Below are 18,897 nucleotides of genomic sequence, written 5' to 3'. Positions count from 1 at the left end.
TATGGTAGCAAGATAGGTAAGCTCTTAGCTAACCATGTGAAACTATATAAAGCCCACAAAACAATTAAAGCCATTGTTGTAGATGGTATTAGAGTCACTGAGGCAGAGGCAATTAAGAAAGGTTTTGCTAAATTCTTAAAAAAAACTATACTCGGCCCCACAGACCAATGTTCAAAATAAAAAATGGTTTTGGGAAAAAATCTCGCTCCCAAAGCTACCTTCAGGTGAGGCAGATAAACTAAATACACCCATAACTCCTACAGAAGTAATCCAAGCTATAGACAAACTTAAATTGGATAAAGCGGCCGGCCCAGATATTCTCCCTGCGGAATTTTATAAAATTCTCAGAGAGGAGATAAATACGACACTTGTGAACCTATTCAACGACTACCTATGTAATGGTAGAGTGCATTCTGCCTATTTTGCAGCATCCAAAATTATTTTAATTTTAAAAAAGGACAAAGATCCAGAAATAATCTATTCATATCGTCCTATATCACTGCTCAATGCAGATTACAAAATATTTACAACCATTCTGTCAAACAGACTCAAACAAATTCTCGGCTCTTTGATTCATGTGGACCAGGTCGGCTTCATGCTACATAGGAATCCAGCTGCCAGTATTTGAAAAATTTTATTACTCTTAGATTTTTTTCCGATTGGTAGACGCTCAAAAGGCGTTCGACTCGATTACCTGGGATCATTTATTCTATACCATGGAGCAATTTGGTTTTAGGGGTCGATTTCTAAATTGTATTCAAGCCTTATATGCTAAGGCTTCTTCAGTACTACTGGTAAATGGCTCACCCACAGAAACTTTTCGTATTTTGACAGGCACAAGACAAGGTTGCCCGGTCTCACCTTTACTTTTTAATTTGGCAATTGAACCACTGGCATCTATGTTGAAGTTATACTTAGAAGGGATTCTTTTAGGAGACAAATACAGTACAACTCCGAAAATCCGGACTGCTTGGGAATTTGCCTGGTCCGTATTTTCGGATTTTCCGGATTCTCGGACATTGCTGATAAAATACCTGTAAATAAAAAAGAAGACGTGCTAATGTTTTTTATTATAAATAAATACTGTACAGATCACCTTGTTTATTAAAATAGAGTACTGCACCTGCATATGTACATTCCTTTCCGTTACAGGTATTTTTTGGCACATGCTGAACTGCTTGTTCACGGAGCGCTAGCATCTGCTGCGCCCGGTGAACCACTTGTGGATGGTGCTTCTGCTTTGCCCAGTGATTTCAGAGTGTTTCTCCTCTGCTTCTGATTAGAACCCTTATCCACTTTAGGAAACATTGGTACAGTACAGTACACTACTGTACAATATAGTACAGTATATAGAGGTATAACAGTACTGTGCAGTGTAAAGATGGTAAATACCTGCACAGGTAACGGTCATGTATGGCAAACTGTAGTGCGCAGTTGTGGAGCTCAGATTTCTCACTGCTTTCGTGTGCCGTCGCTTGTTGCAGCTCTGAATGCCAATTTGCACATGCGCAGTGACAAACCAACACCCGGAAGTTGTAATCACTCCAGAGTCCGGATTCTCAGGTTGTCCGGATTTCTGGAGTCCGGATTTTTGGAGTTGTACTGTATCTTAAGTTACTCTTATATGCGGATGACTTGTTACTTTTTCTTAATAATCCTCAACTAGAGATTCCCATCATCTTAGAAATAATTGCTAAATTTGGCTCATTCTCAGGTTACAAAATAAATATCTCAAAATCAGATCTTCTATGGTTAATAAAACCATTAAATACAGATTATATCCCACCTTTCAATGTGGCTGAACAATATATTACATATCTAGGTATTAAAATCAGTATAAATCCGGCGGAATGGTATTCTTTGAATTACTCTCCACTGCTAAAGAAAATTCAAATAGATCTTAGAAACTGGGCAAAGCTCCCCTATCATTGACGGCAAAAATTAACTTGATAAAGATGATCGTATTACCTAAGTTGATGTATATAATGCAAAACATTCCAATCCCGTTAACAAAATCAGATCTTAAATGTCTGGATAGTTCTACCAGGTTGTTTATATGGGGTACGGGTAAAAAACGTATTTCCTTACAGAAGCTCTCGCATCTTAGACTATGTGGAGGCTTAGCACTCCCTATCTTTTCTACTTACAACAAAATATGTTTAGCAAAGGTAGCCATGGACTGGCTTACTGGGGGGACTCATGTTGCTTCTTTGGAAGTGGATCAAAAATTGTTTTTTCCGCTTGGCCTGACGGCCCTACTACATTGCCCTATCAAGGAACTACCACGCAAGATTAAAACCAAACTTACATGTTACAGAAGCATTAGTTATTTTGTTGTGAAGAGCTTATTTCCCAGCAGCAATGCCTGAACCAGCCAAGCCAGCGCCTAAGAAGGGCTCCAAAAAAAACCGTAACAAGTATCATTTCATAAAGAGTTAACTTTTTTTCAGCTTTTAGAAACTATTGTCTAATCACCTCTGGAGCCAGACTGCTAATTGATAAGATGAACTTGTAAACTTGTTATCTTAAGTACTGTAATCCTATTGTGGCCTGTCAAAGGACATTGCTCTCTATCTAACTGTGTGATGGGGGATTTTGTGCTTCCCCCCCCCCCCCCCCTGGGAGTGCCCTGTGTGCATGTAACCTTAATAAAAAGCAGGCTGGGCATCCCAGTCCTGAGTTCTTGTTTGACCCTCAATCGCAGCGTTGACTCGTTTTTGTGGGCAGAAGGGTATCCTAGCTGTACTGCAGCTAAGGGAGATTATTCTATATTTGCGAGACTCATATAGAATACTATGGAAAGCAGCTTCTCCCCTCTTTAGCAATAGGGATCCAGGCTACTAAGCGGTCCATCTCTCAGCGAGACTAAGGGTAACCGTAACATTTGGCGGCAGCGGCGGGATTTTCCTGGATTTCCTAGGAGAGGTACAGAACGGATGGAGAGCGCTTACGAAAAATTGAAGCGTACAACCCTAAAGGATTTACTTGAAAGCAGAGGGGGGTACGCCAGCAACCGGCCGAGGAGAGAGCTGATCGCAGAATTGACCGAACTGGATCAGAGCTTCACAATGGCGGAAACACCGACCACGATTAGTGACGAAAAAAACAGGATTGTTCGGGAAAGGCTCTCATTATACGGGCCGAACCCCTCCATGGAATTGGTACAGCAGTTGATGGCGGAGGCGGACGAGGATATACGAGAGACTCGAGCCCACGAACTCAACCTAGCGAACGCACACCGCAATGCTGAAGCCCCGCAGGTAATCATCCCTGTCGAAAATGCTGGGAGGCCCAAGATACCCTATGCGGCATTTCGACCCTTCCTAGAGAGCGAGACAGGGATTGATGAATATTTGGCGGACTTCGAAAGGCAATGTGCCCTGCACCAGATTCCCAACAGAGAGTGGCCCACGATATTGTCTGGGAAACTATCCGGGCGAGCCCTGGAAGCCTTTCGTACTCTGGGTGCTGAGGAAGTGACACAGTATGAGCTAGTTAAGGAGACACTGTTGCGACGGTACGCTGTAACTCCGGACACGTATCGCCGACAGTTTCGGGGCACGAAAAAGAAGCCTAACGATACCCATATGGAATGGGCGCACCGAATGCGGAGAGCGGCAAATCACTGGCTGAGCGGAAGTAAATCGGTGACTGGTGAGGAAATTTTACAATTGTTTCTCTTAGAACATTTTTATAATGGCATGGAACAGCAAGGGAAGGAATGGCTGCGAGACAGGCGGCCTTCTACCTTAGAAGAAGCAGCCAAATTGGCCGATGAACATTATGACTCCCGTCTTCACGAACCCATGAACTACCGAGCTCCAGCACGGGTCGAACCCAGAGAGGTTTACCGTGCACCCCCTCGTGCTGAATTCCGAGCCCCGGTGCCCACAGGGCCCGTCCGACACTCAGGACCACACAATAACAGCTCTGAGCGTCCCAGACCGACTTGCCACCGATGCAAGCAACCAGGGCATTTCATGGCTAGCTGCCCCCTTAATACGCACCAGACACCCAGGAATTACAATTACCCCTCTGGGTCCTATCGTCCGGCCCGGGCCCTCTGTGTTAACCAAGAGGCCCCTATGGAGGGATATGTGGGGCCGCTTCACGAGGTGGACCCTGTATATGCTGCCTCAGATAACCGCCAGCACCATCGGCAGAAGGTATGGCTCGAGGGGCGATCTACAGAGGGATTGAGAGACACAGGGGCTACTATCACGCTGGTACAGAGTCATTTGGTGCCAGAGCACAAGCGATCCGGACAGACTGTGGCCGTTAGAGTGGCGGGGGGGGATGTGTACAAAATTCCAACAGCTCAAGTGCATCTTGATTGGGGAGCGGGAAAGGGGGCTGTGAACGTGGGCATAATGGATAATTTACCTGCCGAAGTACTACTGGGCAACGATTTGGGCCCCATGACTTCTGCCTATGCTCCAGTATGCAACAACGAGGCGGACCCAGTGACTACACGGGCCCAAGCCCGGATGGAGCGAGAGCTCTCACCAGTGCGGGAGACACAGGTAAGACCTACCCCGACCTTGCATGACATGTTAGGCCCCATACCCTGGGACACCCCAGATGCTTTCGAGACAGAGTCTAAGACTGACCCGACTTTACAAAAGTACCGGGAACGAGCAGAGACCGGAGGGGGCGGGGCAGATAACGAAACATTCTTATGGGAAAAAGGGAAAATATACCGCTGGACAGAGAAAAGGGGACAGCGTAGGCGACAGCTGGTAGTGCCCCACAAATACCGTCAAGAAATCCTCAAGATAGGCCACGACATCCCCTTAGCAGGCCACCTAGCCGTAACCCGTACCCTACACCGCATTACTCACACGTTCTTTTGGCCAGGGGTGCACGCTGACGTTAGAACTTACTGTAACACCTGCGATGTGTGTCAACGGGTAGGAAGGCGAGGCGATCACCCTAAAGCCCAGCTAGTAAATATGCCCATTGTAGAGGAACCCTTCAGCCGGGTTGCTATTGACCTAGTGGGACCACTGGCTACCCCTAGTCCCTCCGGTAAGCGCTACATTCTTACCGTAGTGGACTACGCTACCAGGTACCCAGAGGCTGTCGCCCTATCCAACATACAAGCGGATACGGTAGCGAATGCACTAGTACAGGTGTTCTCCCGGGTAGGATTTCCAAAAGAAATCCTATCCGACCGAGGCACCCAATTTACGGCTGAATTGACCCAACAACTCTGGCAGGTTTGCAAAATTAAGTCCCTCCTGAGCTCCCCATACCACCCCCAGACGAACGGGCTGTGTGAGAGGTTCAATGGGACCCTCAAGCAAATGCTCAAGACGTTCACTCAGGAATACCGAGACTGGGAACGCTTCCTGCCGCACCTCCTATTTGCTTATCGGGAGGTGCCCCAGGAAACGACAGGGTTCTCTCCCTTCGAGTTGCTCTATGGAAGAAAGGTACGGGGACCCCTAAACCTGATCCGGGAGCACTGGGAGGGAGAGATGGAGGCTGACGGTGTCCCCATTGTGCCATACGTGCTGGAACTCAGGGACCGAATGGAGCAATTAGCCAAATCCGTGCGGGCTAATCTCCAGTTGGCCCAGAGAAGACAGAAAGTATGGTACGATCGGGGGGCCCGAAAGAGAATCTTCACCATAGGACAAAAGGTGTTAGTACTTAAGCCGGTGAAGACAGACAAATTGCAGGCGTCCTGGCAGGGTCCCTACCAGATCGTAGAGAAAAGGGGAGACACCACTTATGTGATAGCTAGCTGCCATGACAACAATCTTAGAAAGACATTCCATGTAAACATGCTCAAGGAATATTTTGAGCGACCAGAGAACGTGACGGCCGTATGTTGTTCCCCTCAGGAAGACCCCGACAGTCTACCCATTCCAGACCTATTAGAAAAGAGTCTCCCCACAGGTATAGTGGCTCAGGTTCAGATAGGAGACCGACTTAGTCCCACTGAAAGGGAGCAGCTCAGCCAACTCCTCCAGTCCAAACACCTCACCTTCTCCCCGAAGCCAGGGTACACTACTTTAACCACCCACCAGGTAGATACTCCGGGACAAGCTCCCTTGCGCCAGGCTCCGTACCGAATCCCCGAAGCAGTTAGGACAGGAATGAAGAAGGAGATCGATGAGATGCTCCAGCTTAGGGTAATTGAGCCCTCCGATAGTCCCTGGGCCTCCCCAGTTGTCTTGGTGCCCAAGAAAGATGGGACCACCCGGTTCTGCGTAGACTATCGGAGGCTCAATGAAAAAACCGTGACGGACGCTTACCCTATGCCCAGGGTAGACGAGCTACTCGATCGTATAGCCAGGGGAAATTACCTGACCACTATTGACCTCTGCAAAGGTTACTGGCAGATTCCCCTGGCCCCGGAGGCTATCCCCAAGTCGGCATTCGTCACCCCATTCGGCTTATATCAGTTTAGGGTAATGCCGTTTGGGATGAAGAATGCCCCAGCTACATTCCAGCGCTTGGTGGATAGGCTCCTGGATGGCTTCCAGAGTTTTGCTTGCGCCTACCTGGACGACATAGCGATCCACAGTGAGTCCTGGGAGGACCACTTAGCTCATGTAGGAATGGTTCTGGATCAGATCCGGGCTGCTGGCCTGACTCTGAAGCCAGAAAAATGCCACTTTGGGATGGCCGAGGTACAGTACCTGGGTCACCGGGTGGGGTGTGGAAAGCAGCGACCAGAGCCGGCCAAGATAGAAGCTGTCGCCAATTGGCCCACCCCCATCACTAAGACTCAGGTCCTAGCCTTCCTGGGCACGGCAGGGTACTATAGACGGTTCGTACCAGACTACAGCACACTTGCCAAACCCCTGACTGACTTGACCAAGAAGAACTTACCTCGACAGGTCCTGTGGTCTCCCCACTGTGAAACGGCTTTCCAGGCTCTCAAAAATGCTCTAATTAACGCTCCTGTCTTGGCGGCCCCAGCCCTTAACAAACGTTTTATCGTCCATACAGATGCTTCCATGTTCGGGCTGGGAGCCGTCCTCAGCCAAGTAGGCGAAGATGGAGGGGAGCATCCAGTTGCCTACATCAGCCGGAAGCTCCTGCCCCGCGAAGTCAGCTATGCAGCGGTCGAAAAGGAGTGTTTGGCTTTGGTGTGGGCATTAAAGAAATTGACTCCCTATTTATATGGTCAGGAGTTCACCCTGGTCACCGACCATAACCCGTTGGTGTGGCTGAACCGGGTCTCTGGAGATAACGGCAGGCTATTACGTTGGAGCTTATCGTTGCAACCCTTCAATTTCACCATTACTTACAGACCTGGGAAACAGAATGGCAACGCCGACGGGTTGTCCAGACAAACCGACCTCAACCCCGCATAACCAGCGGTCTGGACAGCCTTAGTCTGCCCCGAAAAGGGGTCAGACCGTGTCTGCCAGAGTGTTCCACAGAAAGGGAGCACTGTTACAGAAGCATTAGTTATTTTGTTGTGAAGAGCTTATTTCCCAGCAGCAATGCCTGAACCAGCCAAGCCAGCGCCTAAGAAGGGCTCCAAAAAAAACCGTAACAAGTATCATTTCATAAAGAGTTAACTTTTTTTCAGCTTTTAGAAACTATTGTCTAATCACCTCTGGAGCCAGACTGCTAATTGATAAGATGAACTTGTAAACTTGTTATCTTAAGTACTGTAATCCTATTGTGGCCTGTCAAAGGACATTGCTCTCTATCTAACTGTGTGATGGGGGATTTTGTGCTTCCCCCCCCCCCTGGGAGTGCCCTGTGTGCATGTAACCTTAATAAAAAGCAGGCTGGGCATCCCAGTCCTGAGTTCTTGTTTGACCCTCAATCGCAGCGTTGACTCGTTTTTGTGGGCAGAAGGGTATCCTAGCTGTACTGCAGCTAAGGGAGATTATTCTATATTTGCGAGACTCATATAGAATACTATGGAAAGCAGCTTCTCCCCTCTTTAGCAATAGGGATCCAGGCTACTAAGCGGTCCATCTCTCAGCGAGACTAAGGGTAACCGTAACATTACAATATTCCACATTATCAAAGCCTGGCAGTTTATTCGGTCCAGTATGAAGGATAACACACTAATTTCAGACTCCGTCCCTATTTTAGGGAATCAGTGTTTTACTCCTGGTATCAGGAATAAAGTGTTCAGTAGATGGGCCGTGCTGGGCCTACAACATCTATCTCAATTTAGGGATCCAGAAACTATTCGGGCATATACGTTTGCAGCTCTAAGAAGTCAATTTCAACTTAAAAACACAGATTTTTATGCCTATTTACAGGTGCGGCACTGGTATAATGAGACTATCAAAGATCCTACTAGAAAGTGGATACATCCAGGCATAAAAATGGGTCTTGCCCTCTATAAGGCAGGCAAACATTCCATTAGCTATTGGTATAGGATGGTGCTATTAGAGATTAGAGAAGCGAATTTAGTATTGGATATGTACAAAACGAAAAAAAAGTATAATTGCGGCAGAACATGCCACCCTATCTGCCTCATGGCGAGAGTCACATTTCAAAGTTTTAAATCGTATACATATAACCCCGACTAGCCTAAACAGATGGTTTGGGAATTCTTTGCATCTCTGCCCACGCTGTAGCTCTTCTGATGCTGACCTGGTCCATATGTTCTGGAGTTGTTCGAAGATCCAACAATTCTGGCGAAGAGTGCAATTTTGGTTAAATAGGTTACTCTCCACTCAGACAGTACTAGAACTGCAACACATTATTTTCTTACTAGACCTGAGAGATCTTAGGGAGTATGTTTGTAATACTGACTTTATCAACACAGTAATTTTGGGAGGGAGGTATCTTATTCTTAAAAACTGGAAATCTACAAGGGAACCAACAATAAACAATCTAACTTTTTTACTGCACTCCCAATATACAATAGAACAGCTTGATAGTGCCAACAATGGAATAAACCAGCAAGATAGATTTGAATGTAAGTGGCTAGAGTTTATTAGGAGATATAGAAATAATACAGAAATACAGTTGAAAATTTTTTTTTTTTTTTTTTATGTTTTCTATTCCCTCCCCGACCATCTCCCCCCTCCCACAACCCAACATGACTTTGTAATAGGATGTATATAGATATGGACAGAACTCAAATAGTTTATGTTACACCGAATCTCAAGGTATTGACTCAGAATGAGTCTGGTAGTAATTTTATGTTAAACAAAGAAACAATTTATTCTTGGTTTATTTGTGTTTATTAATCTGCTGAAAATCTGAGGTTCTTTTTTTTTGCTATTTATATAAATGTCTACAATACTCTGTGATGTAACAGAATGCTGCGGTCCCAGTGTTGCTAAAAATTAACTGATATGTATGCTAGTGTCTTGATATGTATTATCTTGTCCTTTTATTGTCGATATTTTGTTGCTTTATTGTCAACCTCAAATAAAAAAAAAGAGAGATAACAGTGCATCCAAGCACATTGTCAGGGTCATTCCCAGGGCTTATACAAGTCTCCCTAACATCAGCATATTTCTCACTACATAATAAACTGTTATAATAAACCTTTCTTAGACAAGATGGATGCCTAAGACAAAATGGCAACTAGGACAAGATGGCGTCGGTAATGCTAACATATCCTAACAAGCCTGTTTATCAGTGAACCAATTTCGAAACATATCCTTCCCCCTTAGGTGCTTTACTATAACCATAGCTGAGTTAACTAAATCTCTGGGCCCCAGTTTATCTTTTTCTGTCTAGCATTCACTAAGGGACTAAGAATCTGTTTTTGTTGCGCTCCATCTAGATCTTTTATGAAAGCGCCCCATTTCTTTACTATTTTTTTAATCTTACTTCTTTATCACTCAATGTATCAAAAACTTTGATGTCTAATTGTGTTTCTAGAGCTTGTCTTATTTTCCTCACACTGGGTATACCTGGTGTTAACCACTCTTTCAATATACATTTCCTTGTCATAATTATAACCATTGAGAGGAACATAGGCTTATCTTTATAGACCTGTTTGGTAAAATAAGTATTTCTTTAAAATCTGTTTTAACATTCGTCTGAAGTATCTTGGCTGCCCAGTAGCTCCTTTTTAACCATAACTGGTTTATTCTGGGACAGAAAAAGGCATTTAAACCATTTGAAAGCTTTTTTAGGCATAATATTGAATCTGTTTATTAGTTTTGTTTAAGATTCTCTAAAATATGAGTCCAAAGTGACTTCTTTAATATTATTGAAGCTACTTAGGGGTCAATTTATCAAAGGCTTTCCCCAGCCTTTTGAGCCCCTACTGCTGCAGGTTCTCACAAGGGAACCTGCACGCCGTATTTAACAAGAAGTGGCGAAAAGAAAAAATCTCTGTGGTCTAGTCTAACCGGGGAGATTGACAGCTCCTGCTCGCGTGTGATAGGCTGTGCACGGGCAGGGGACGGGATTGCACGCGAGCGGGCGGGGGCACGTATGTGCGCCCCTGTTCACCTCAGCTTGATAAATCGCCCCCTTATCATATCCTCCATTTCTAACTGAGTAGAGAGATCTTTTTGCCAGCCCTCTACTATTTTTGCCATGTTTTTTCCCTATTTGAGTCCAATAGAGCTCTATAAGTTGCTGAGTATGTGAATTTTCCATTTTTAAACATATTTATTGTGTTGGCACAACAATGTAGCTTCCATAGCCCAGGGTAACCTTCAAAATCTCTAGTATGTAGTGCGTGATTTGCAAATACGAAAAATAGTGTGTATCAGGTAGTTCAAATTTCTCTTGAATTTCTGAAAAGGTTCTAATTTTTCCCTGTTTAATGTCTAGTAACATAGTAAATGAGGTTTAAAAAAGACCGAAGTCCATCGAGTTCAACCTATACAAATCTAATATACTTACAAAAAAAAAGATCCAGTTGAGTTTAAATGAATCCACTAAAAGGTGACCCATTTAATACAATCAATCATATCCATGAATTTAGTTTCTACCCAGAAATGTATCCAAACATTTTTTAAATGTATCTAGGGTATTGGCATTCACTACCTCCTTTGGTAATGAGTTCTGCAATTTTATTTCTCTTACAGTGAAAAAATGTTTCAGTTGCAGGAGATTAAATCTCCTTTCCTCCAGCCTTACATTGTGACTCTTGTCACAAACAATTTTCTTGGAATAAAGAGCTTCTGCCATCTCTGTATATGGGCCTTGAATATATTTATATAAAGTAATCATGTCACCTCTCAAGCACCTTTTTTCTAGGGAAAACAGACCCAGTTTGGCTAGCCTCTCCTCATAGCCTAAATTCTCCATTCCCCTTATTAGCTTTGTGGTCCTTCTCTGAACTTTTTCTAGTTCTGCAATATCTTTTTTTGCAATCGGTCCCAAGAACTGCACTCCATACTCAAGGTGAGGTCTTACCAGGGATTTATATAGTGATAGAATTATGCTTTCCTCCCTTGAATCAATGCCTCTTTTAAATCATGCTAGTATCTTATTAGCCTTTGTAGCCGCTGTCCTGCATTGTGCACCCATCTTTAGCTTGTTATCTATTACTACTCCCAAATCCCTTTCCTCCTCTGTTTGGCTAAGTCTTGTCCCATTTAAAAATATGTTGCCTGCTTATTTTTACTTCCAAAATGTAGAACCTTGCATTTTCCTGTATTAAATCTAATTTTTCATTTACCTGCCCATACATTTAATTTTTGCAGATCCCTTTGTAACGAAAGTTCATCCTACGCTGACCTAATGACCTTACTTAATTTAGTATCATCTGCAAAAATAGAGATGTCACTATTTAATCCTTGCTCCAAGTCATTAATAAAAATATTAAAAAGAACAGGGCCCAGTACTGATCCCTGGGGGACTCCACTTATTACCTTTGTCCAATCTGAGTATGATCCATTTACTACTACTTGTTGCTCCCTTTCTTTTATCTAGTTATTTATCCATGAGCTAACATTTTCAGCTATTCCCAGTCCCTTAAATGTGTGCATTAATCTCTCATGTGGCACTGTATCAAATGCCTTTGCAAAGTCTAAGTATATCACATTAACTGATTCCCCTTTATCTATCTTTTTACTTACTTCCTTGTAGAATCTAATTAGATTAGTTTGACATGATCTATTTCTCATAAAACCATGCTGATATGAACTCATAGGGGCCAATTTATCAAGCGCGAGCCTTCAGACCGCTGCTCCATAACTTGTCCACCTGCTCTGAGGCCGCGGACATAAATCAACCTGATCGAATACGATCGGGTTGATTGACACCCCCTGCTAGCGGCTAATTGGCTGCGAATCTGCAGGAAGCAGCATTGCACCAGCAGTTCACAAGAACTGCTGGTTCAATGATAAATGCAAACAGCGTATGCTGCGGCGGACATGATACGCTACATCGTATCATGTCCGCTCGCACTATGATAAATCTACCCCATAATCTTGTTTACATGAATATGCTCATCAATCTAATCCCTTATAATCCCTTCAAATATTAACTATTCTCTTTAATTCTACTTTAGACCATACGTTAAAGATAATTGAGTTTAGGCCTAAGGGAAATTTTGGATTGTTTCTGATAGGTAAGTATATTGACCATTTGTGGGGTACCTCCCAGATTTTATGGATCTTATACCAGGCTTTTATAATCCCTTCATACATTATATAAAGTCCTGATCTGTGGAGAAATATCCTTCCATTCTAGGTGTAATAACATGTCTGTTGCATGGTCTTCTAAGATTAAGTCCACTAATCACCTGGTCTTCAGTGAGCTGCTTCCTGTGGGATCCACCGCCCTCTCCAGGTGCAATGAGGACTTGTCCTGTGATGTAGATTATGTTACTTGTTTACAACCCCAATTCCAAAAAAGTTGGGACAGTATGGAAAATGCAAGAATACAAACAAAAAAAAAAATTTTTATGTATTGAAAACACATTATTAACACATTATTTGATGTTTTACTTTGTGAATTTAATGTATTTTTGAAAATATACACATTTAAAATCTGATGGATGCAACACACTCCAAAAAAGTTGGGACAGTCGACTGTTTACCACTGTGTAACATCACCTTTTCTTTAATAACACTTATTAAGCATTTGAGCACTGAAGACACCAGTTGGGTAAGTTTAGCAAACAGAATTTTCCCCATTCATCCATTATGCATGTCTTCAGCTGTGCCTTTGTTGCCTTATTTTGCACTTCTTAATGCTCCACGCAATCTCAATTGGAGACCGGTCAATGACTGAAGGGAGGCCATGCTAGCACCCGCACTCTGCTTACGCAATTATGCACTTGTAATCCGAGCAGAATGTGGTTTGGCGTTGTCCTGTTGGAAAATGCAGGGACATCCCTGTAAAAGACGACATCTAGATTGCAGCATATTTTGCTCCAAAATGTATACATATCCTTCTGCATCAATGGTGCCCTCACATATGTACAAGTTACCCATGCCATGAGCATCGACGCACCCTCATACCTTGACAGACACTGGCTTTTGGACCTGACGCTGATAACAGCTTGGATAGTGCTTTTCTTCTTTGGCCCGTAGAAGACGAGTGTTTTTAAAAAAAACTATTTGAAATGTTGACTCGTCGGATCACAAAATATGATTCCACCGTGCTGCTGTCCATCTCAGATGAGACCAAGCCCAGAGAAGTCAGTGGCGCTTCTGTACAGTGTTGATGTATGGATTCTGTTTTGCATAGTAAAGCCTTAACGTGCATCTGTGGATGCAGCGATGAATGGTGTTAACCAAATGGTGTTAAGGTTTACCAAAGTATTCCTCAGCCCATGTCAGGATATCCATTACAGACTCATGACGGTTTTTGAGACAGTGATGTCGGAGAGATCCGAGATCACACACATCCAGAAGTGTTTTTTTTCGGCCTTGCCCTTTTCGCACCAAGATTTGACCAGATTCCTTGAATCTTTGAATTATATTCTGCACTGTAGAAGGTGAAATGCCCAAAATCCTACAAAATTGTCTTTGGGGAATGTTTTTCTCAAAGTGTTGGATTATTCGCTGACGCATTTGTTGGCAGATTGGCGAGCCTCGATCCATCCTTGCTCTTGAAGGACTAGGCCTTTTTTGGAGGCTCCTTATGATTACACGATTGCCTCACCTGTTTCACATCACTTAACTTATTTTAACTTTTGCCCCTGTCCTAACTTTTTGGGTATGTGTTGCAGTCATCAGATTTGAAATGAGTGTATATTTTAAATTTACAAAGTAAAACATCAAATAATGTTTTAATAATGTGTTTTCAATACAGTACAGGGTGAATTAAATTTTCAGATGACTCTTTTTGTTTGTTTGTTTTTATGCGTTTTCGGAATTGGTGCTGTAAACAAGTAACAGAATCTACATCACAGGACAAGTTTGGGGTTGTAGATCCTTTTCATTGTACTGGCACTGCCTAGGATGGGCTCGTCTACTGGAAGCAAGTTGCTGCAGTTGACATAAGCACAGTGGTCGATAGTGCTGACAGGCAAGTACTTTGCACCTTCATAGCCCACTAGCTATTAGTATAGACATGTTTTACATAGTCTTGAGACATATATGTGTACACCATATACCTTATTTTAACAGTTTGTAACACTTTTAGGCATTTTTAAGAATTCTGTATTTTTTTCAACTCATTAATGACCAACGTACCCTGTACATCCATGGTTAAAGGGACACTCAATCAAAATTAAACTTTCATTATTCAGATAGAGCATGCAATTTTAAACAACTTTCCAATTTACTTCAATTAACAAAATGTGCACAGTCTTTTTATATTTAAACATTTTGAGTCACCAGCTCCTACTGAGCATGTGCAAGAATAAGTGTGTATGCATTTGTGAATAGCTGATTGCTGTCACATGGTACGTGTATGCATTTGTGATTGGCTGATGGCTGTCACATGGTACAGTGGGAGTGGAAAAAGACATAACTTAAAATTGTCAGAATAAAAATCTACTACTCATTTGAAGTTAAGACTAAGTGCTATTGCATTGTCTTGTTATCTTGCATTTGTTGATTATGTAAATCTACTGTGTTGACTGGTCCTTTAAGGGTTTTGCTAGCTCTGCTGACGGCTTCACTTTAATTTTTTACTCTTATTTCTATACCTCAATTGCTTGGATATACATTAGAATAACTTATATGTGAGGCGGGAGGGCTTTTATAGAGCTCTTGGGGTTTGGGAATCTTTGCCTCCTCCTAGTGGTAAGGAACTCCCAGGAGTAATGGACTGTGGACTCTCACAACCATGATAGAAATGATTTTTTCAGGTAAGTATAAATTATGTTTTCTTTTTAGTGCATTTTTAGATTTTATTTTTTTAGCATTAAAGGCACAAACTTTAGAAATATTATTTGGATATATTCACTATAAATTGTATCCATTATACATCACTTTTTTGTATGGAATGATGTTTAGAAAATTTTCTCTAGAAGTAAATAATATGTGGTATGAATGCAACTTTAAAAATAAAAATAAACTGAATGCATTGTGCATACATTAGTTACAAAGAGTAGTTATTGGACTGAAATAATTGTATTACTACAATTTTAAAAGCTCAATGCATTTAAAAAAATAAAACGTAAGAGAAAAAAAAGCGTTTAGTTTTCTTTATTTCAGTATCTGACTAATAGGTGTTGGTGGAATTTCTTAAAAATATTCAATAGAGTTCAATAAACTGCCTTTATAGCTTAGCATTCAGGTTGGGGAAAGGTGTGAGGGTCATAGCTGATGCCCTCCACTTCTAGCAGACACTAATTCTGAACAGTTAAAAGGTTCTCAATATAAAGTAAGTATGTTGTTAACAAATAACATTATTCCAATTCTATTTCTTTTCAACAGGTGGATTCACAAATTGCAATAATCCTGGTAATGGTCAAAGTGCTGATGCTTCATTCAGTCTTTTCCAAAATAGAAGAAGCCATGAAGAAAATGTATATTCTGAATGTGGGAATTTTTCAACCAGGAAATCACAATATATTACTCATATGAAATGTCATACAGAAGAGAAAGAATTTTCATGTTCTCAATGTGGGAAATGTTTTAATAAGAGATCAAATCTTATTACTCATATGAAAATCCATACAGGAGAGAAAGCATTTTCATGTTCTGAATGTGGAAAATGTTTTACCAATAAATCAACTCTCATTAGTCATCTGAAGATTCATACAGGAGAAAAAATATTTTCATGCTCTGAATGTGGGAAATGTTTTAGTCAAAAATCAAATCTTATTACTCATTATAAAACTCATACAGGAGAGAAAGCATTTTCATGTTCTGATTGTGGGAAATGTTTTAGTCAGAAATCAAGTCTTATTACTCATCAGAAAATCCATACAGGAGAAAAGGCATTTTCATGTTCTGAATGTGGGAAACGGTTTACTCAGAAATCCACTCTTAATATTCATCAGAAAATTCATAGAGAAGAGAAATCATTTTCATGTTCTGAATGTGGGAAATGTTTTACTCGGAAGTCAAGTCTTATTATTCACCAGAAAACTCATACAGTACAGAAACCATTTTCTTGTAATGAATGTGGGAAATGCTTTACTCGGAAATCAAATCTTATTGCTCATCAGAAAATTCATACAGCAGAGAAAGCCTTTTCATGTTCTGAATGTGGAAAATCCGATATTAAAAAGGCAAATAACTGACATTGTAATATAAAATGTTTAAAGGGTCACAAAGCCCAAAATTTCTCTGAGCATACATTTTAAACAACTTTTGTGGAAGGAGGAGAAATGCACTACTAGGATCTAGCTGAACACATTTTATGAGCCAATGACAAGAGTTATATATGTGCAGCAACCAATCATCTGCCAGCTCCTGAGCCTACCAAAATAGTAAGCAAATTAGATAATGGAAGTAAATTAAAATGCTGTTTAAAATGGCTGTTTTAAAAATCTGAATCGTGAAGGGAAAAAATGTGGGTTTTATGTCACTTTAATTATGTGTATTAAAACAACTTTGCATTTTTTTCCATTATTTATTATGTCCTTTTTTCCTGTAATGTAACTCTACAAATTGTGGGCTTTCCAAATCCCATGTGTTTCTATTAAGTAATGGGTAATGCACGTTGAAACCTAGATGTCACAGATGTGCCATCCCTGACCTTTTAATGGGGACATAACATAGTTCTTTTATCATTTATTGTAATCATAGGAAAAGGACTTGTGAAATGTGTGTTGTAAAATGTTACCAGGGACAGTTGGAACGGCACCGCTGATAAAACAATACGTCCAGCAAGCTCCCTACCTGCCCGGGCTGTTTTATGTATTAAGAGCATGTGACGATTAACAACAATTTGTAACCAGGCAAATTCAATGTCATAGAATCTATTACTCTGAATGGCTGGAACATACATTTGATTATTTCTGCTCTAGCCATTAAGGAAATGAGTTAATAAACAACCAAGAAATGTTGCAGTGGACTTTCTACAATTGGTTGGTTTCTATTCTGGCTGTTAATTGTTCAGTGTCTCAGAAAAGAGAGTTTTTGTTGATTTATGGCACCTAGAATGTAAGAAGAATTGTTATTTATACATCTGCAGTTCCCTCAAAACAGACTTCCCAGGATGCAAGTCTCATCTGTGTCACTAGGGTGAATGGGCTATTGTCACTTTGTCTGAATTAACGTCACTTAAAGGGACAGTATACACCAATTTTCATTTAACTGCATGTAATAGACACTACTATAAAGAATAATATGCACAAATGCAGATATAAAAATCAGGTATAAAACCTTTTAAAAACTTACATAGGGATCAGTTTGACAACTACTTTCAGGGATTAGATTTGCCTATACTGAATAAAGAGGGAAAGGTCCACCTTGAATCACCTATCATACTAGAGGAAATACGACAGGCAATTAAGGACTTCCCATCGGGAAAGAGCCCCGGGCCAGATGGCTACACGATAGGTTACTATAAGAAACTATCAGATGCCCTGTTCCCTCACCTCTTAACTCTATTCAATAAATTAAGGAGCAACCCCTCTTTATCTAGGAACCTCTTAGAGGCACATATCACTGTACTTCCCAAGCAAGGTAAGCCAGCGACTCGCCCTGAGAACTTTAGGCCCATTTCACTCATCAATACGGACAGGAAAATCCTCGCTAAAATTTTGGCCAACAGACTAAATAAATACCTCCCTAGTTTAATATCTTGCGATCAGGCTGGGTTTATTCCGGGCCGAGAAGCAAGAGATAACGTCATCAAAACTATCCATCTCATAAATTTTGCCAAGGCTTCGGGTACACCCTTGGTCCTCTTCTCATCTGACGCGGAGAAGGCCTTTGATAGGGTTCGGTGGTCTTTTCTGCGTCGGGCTATGATCGAGATGGGAATACCAGAACCCTTCCTGAATATGTCTTTTGCTTTGTATTCCAACCCCAACGCGAGAATCAGGGTGAATAACACCTTGTCAGAATCTTTTTCCATAAAAATTGGCACCAGACAGGAATGTCCCCTGTCCCCCTACTATTCGCCATCTCTATCGAAATTTTAGCCCAAAAAATTAGGAACAATGATAACATTAAAGTCCTTAGGATAGGACAATCGGAACATAAACAAGCATTATACGCTGATGACATTCTGTTCTCCCTGACAGAGGCAGAAAGCTCTATACCTGAGTTGTTGCTGGAATTGAAAGCCTATGGCACCGTGTCTAACTTTAAACTTAACATTTCGAAATCAGAAATTTTGAATATCAACACCCCCCATAAAGTCTTACAAGATATCAAAGATAACTATGGCGTCCCCCTGGCCCAAAATAAATTAAAATACCTAGGAATCCACCTGACCTCAAATACCCAAGAACTATTCAAATATAACTATAGCTCCCTAAAAAAGATATAGCATGTGACTTGTCCTCCTGGAGAAACAAGCCCCTGTCCTGGTTAGGCAGGATAGGGGTGATAAAAATGAACGTTCTTTCCCGAATTCTATATCTAATGCAGGCCCTACCCATACCGCTTTACGATAACTATCTTACCCAAC

The 18,897-nt window shown here is 41.7% G+C and overlaps 1 protein-coding gene across 3 annotated transcripts in view; it reads left to right on the top strand.

Annotated features, from left to right (window-relative positions):
* LOC128666682 (gastrula zinc finger protein XlCGF17.1) overlaps positions 1-17,341 on the top strand; it is a 53,105-nt gene extending 35,764 nt beyond the window's left edge. For all 3 annotated transcript variants that reach the window (XM_053721409.1, XM_053721408.1, XM_053721411.1), the window contains one exon: positions 15,744-17,341. In XM_053721409.1, coding sequence (XP_053577384.1) covers positions 15,744-16,555 — 812 coding nt within the window. In that variant the 3' untranslated portion in view covers positions 16,556-17,341. The remainder of the gene's footprint in view (positions 1-15,743) is intronic.
* Positions 17,342-18,897: the final 1,556 nt, after the last annotated feature.

Source organism: Bombina bombina, chromosome 7 (assembly GCF_027579735.1).
Source record: "Bombina bombina isolate aBomBom1 chromosome 7, aBomBom1.pri, whole genome shotgun sequence".
In the NCBI taxonomy this organism is placed as follows: Eukaryota; Metazoa; Chordata; class Amphibia; order Anura; family Bombinatoridae; genus Bombina; species Bombina bombina.
The sequence above is the reverse complement of the archived record's forward strand: the minus strand, read 5'-3'. Positions and strand labels throughout refer to the sequence as shown.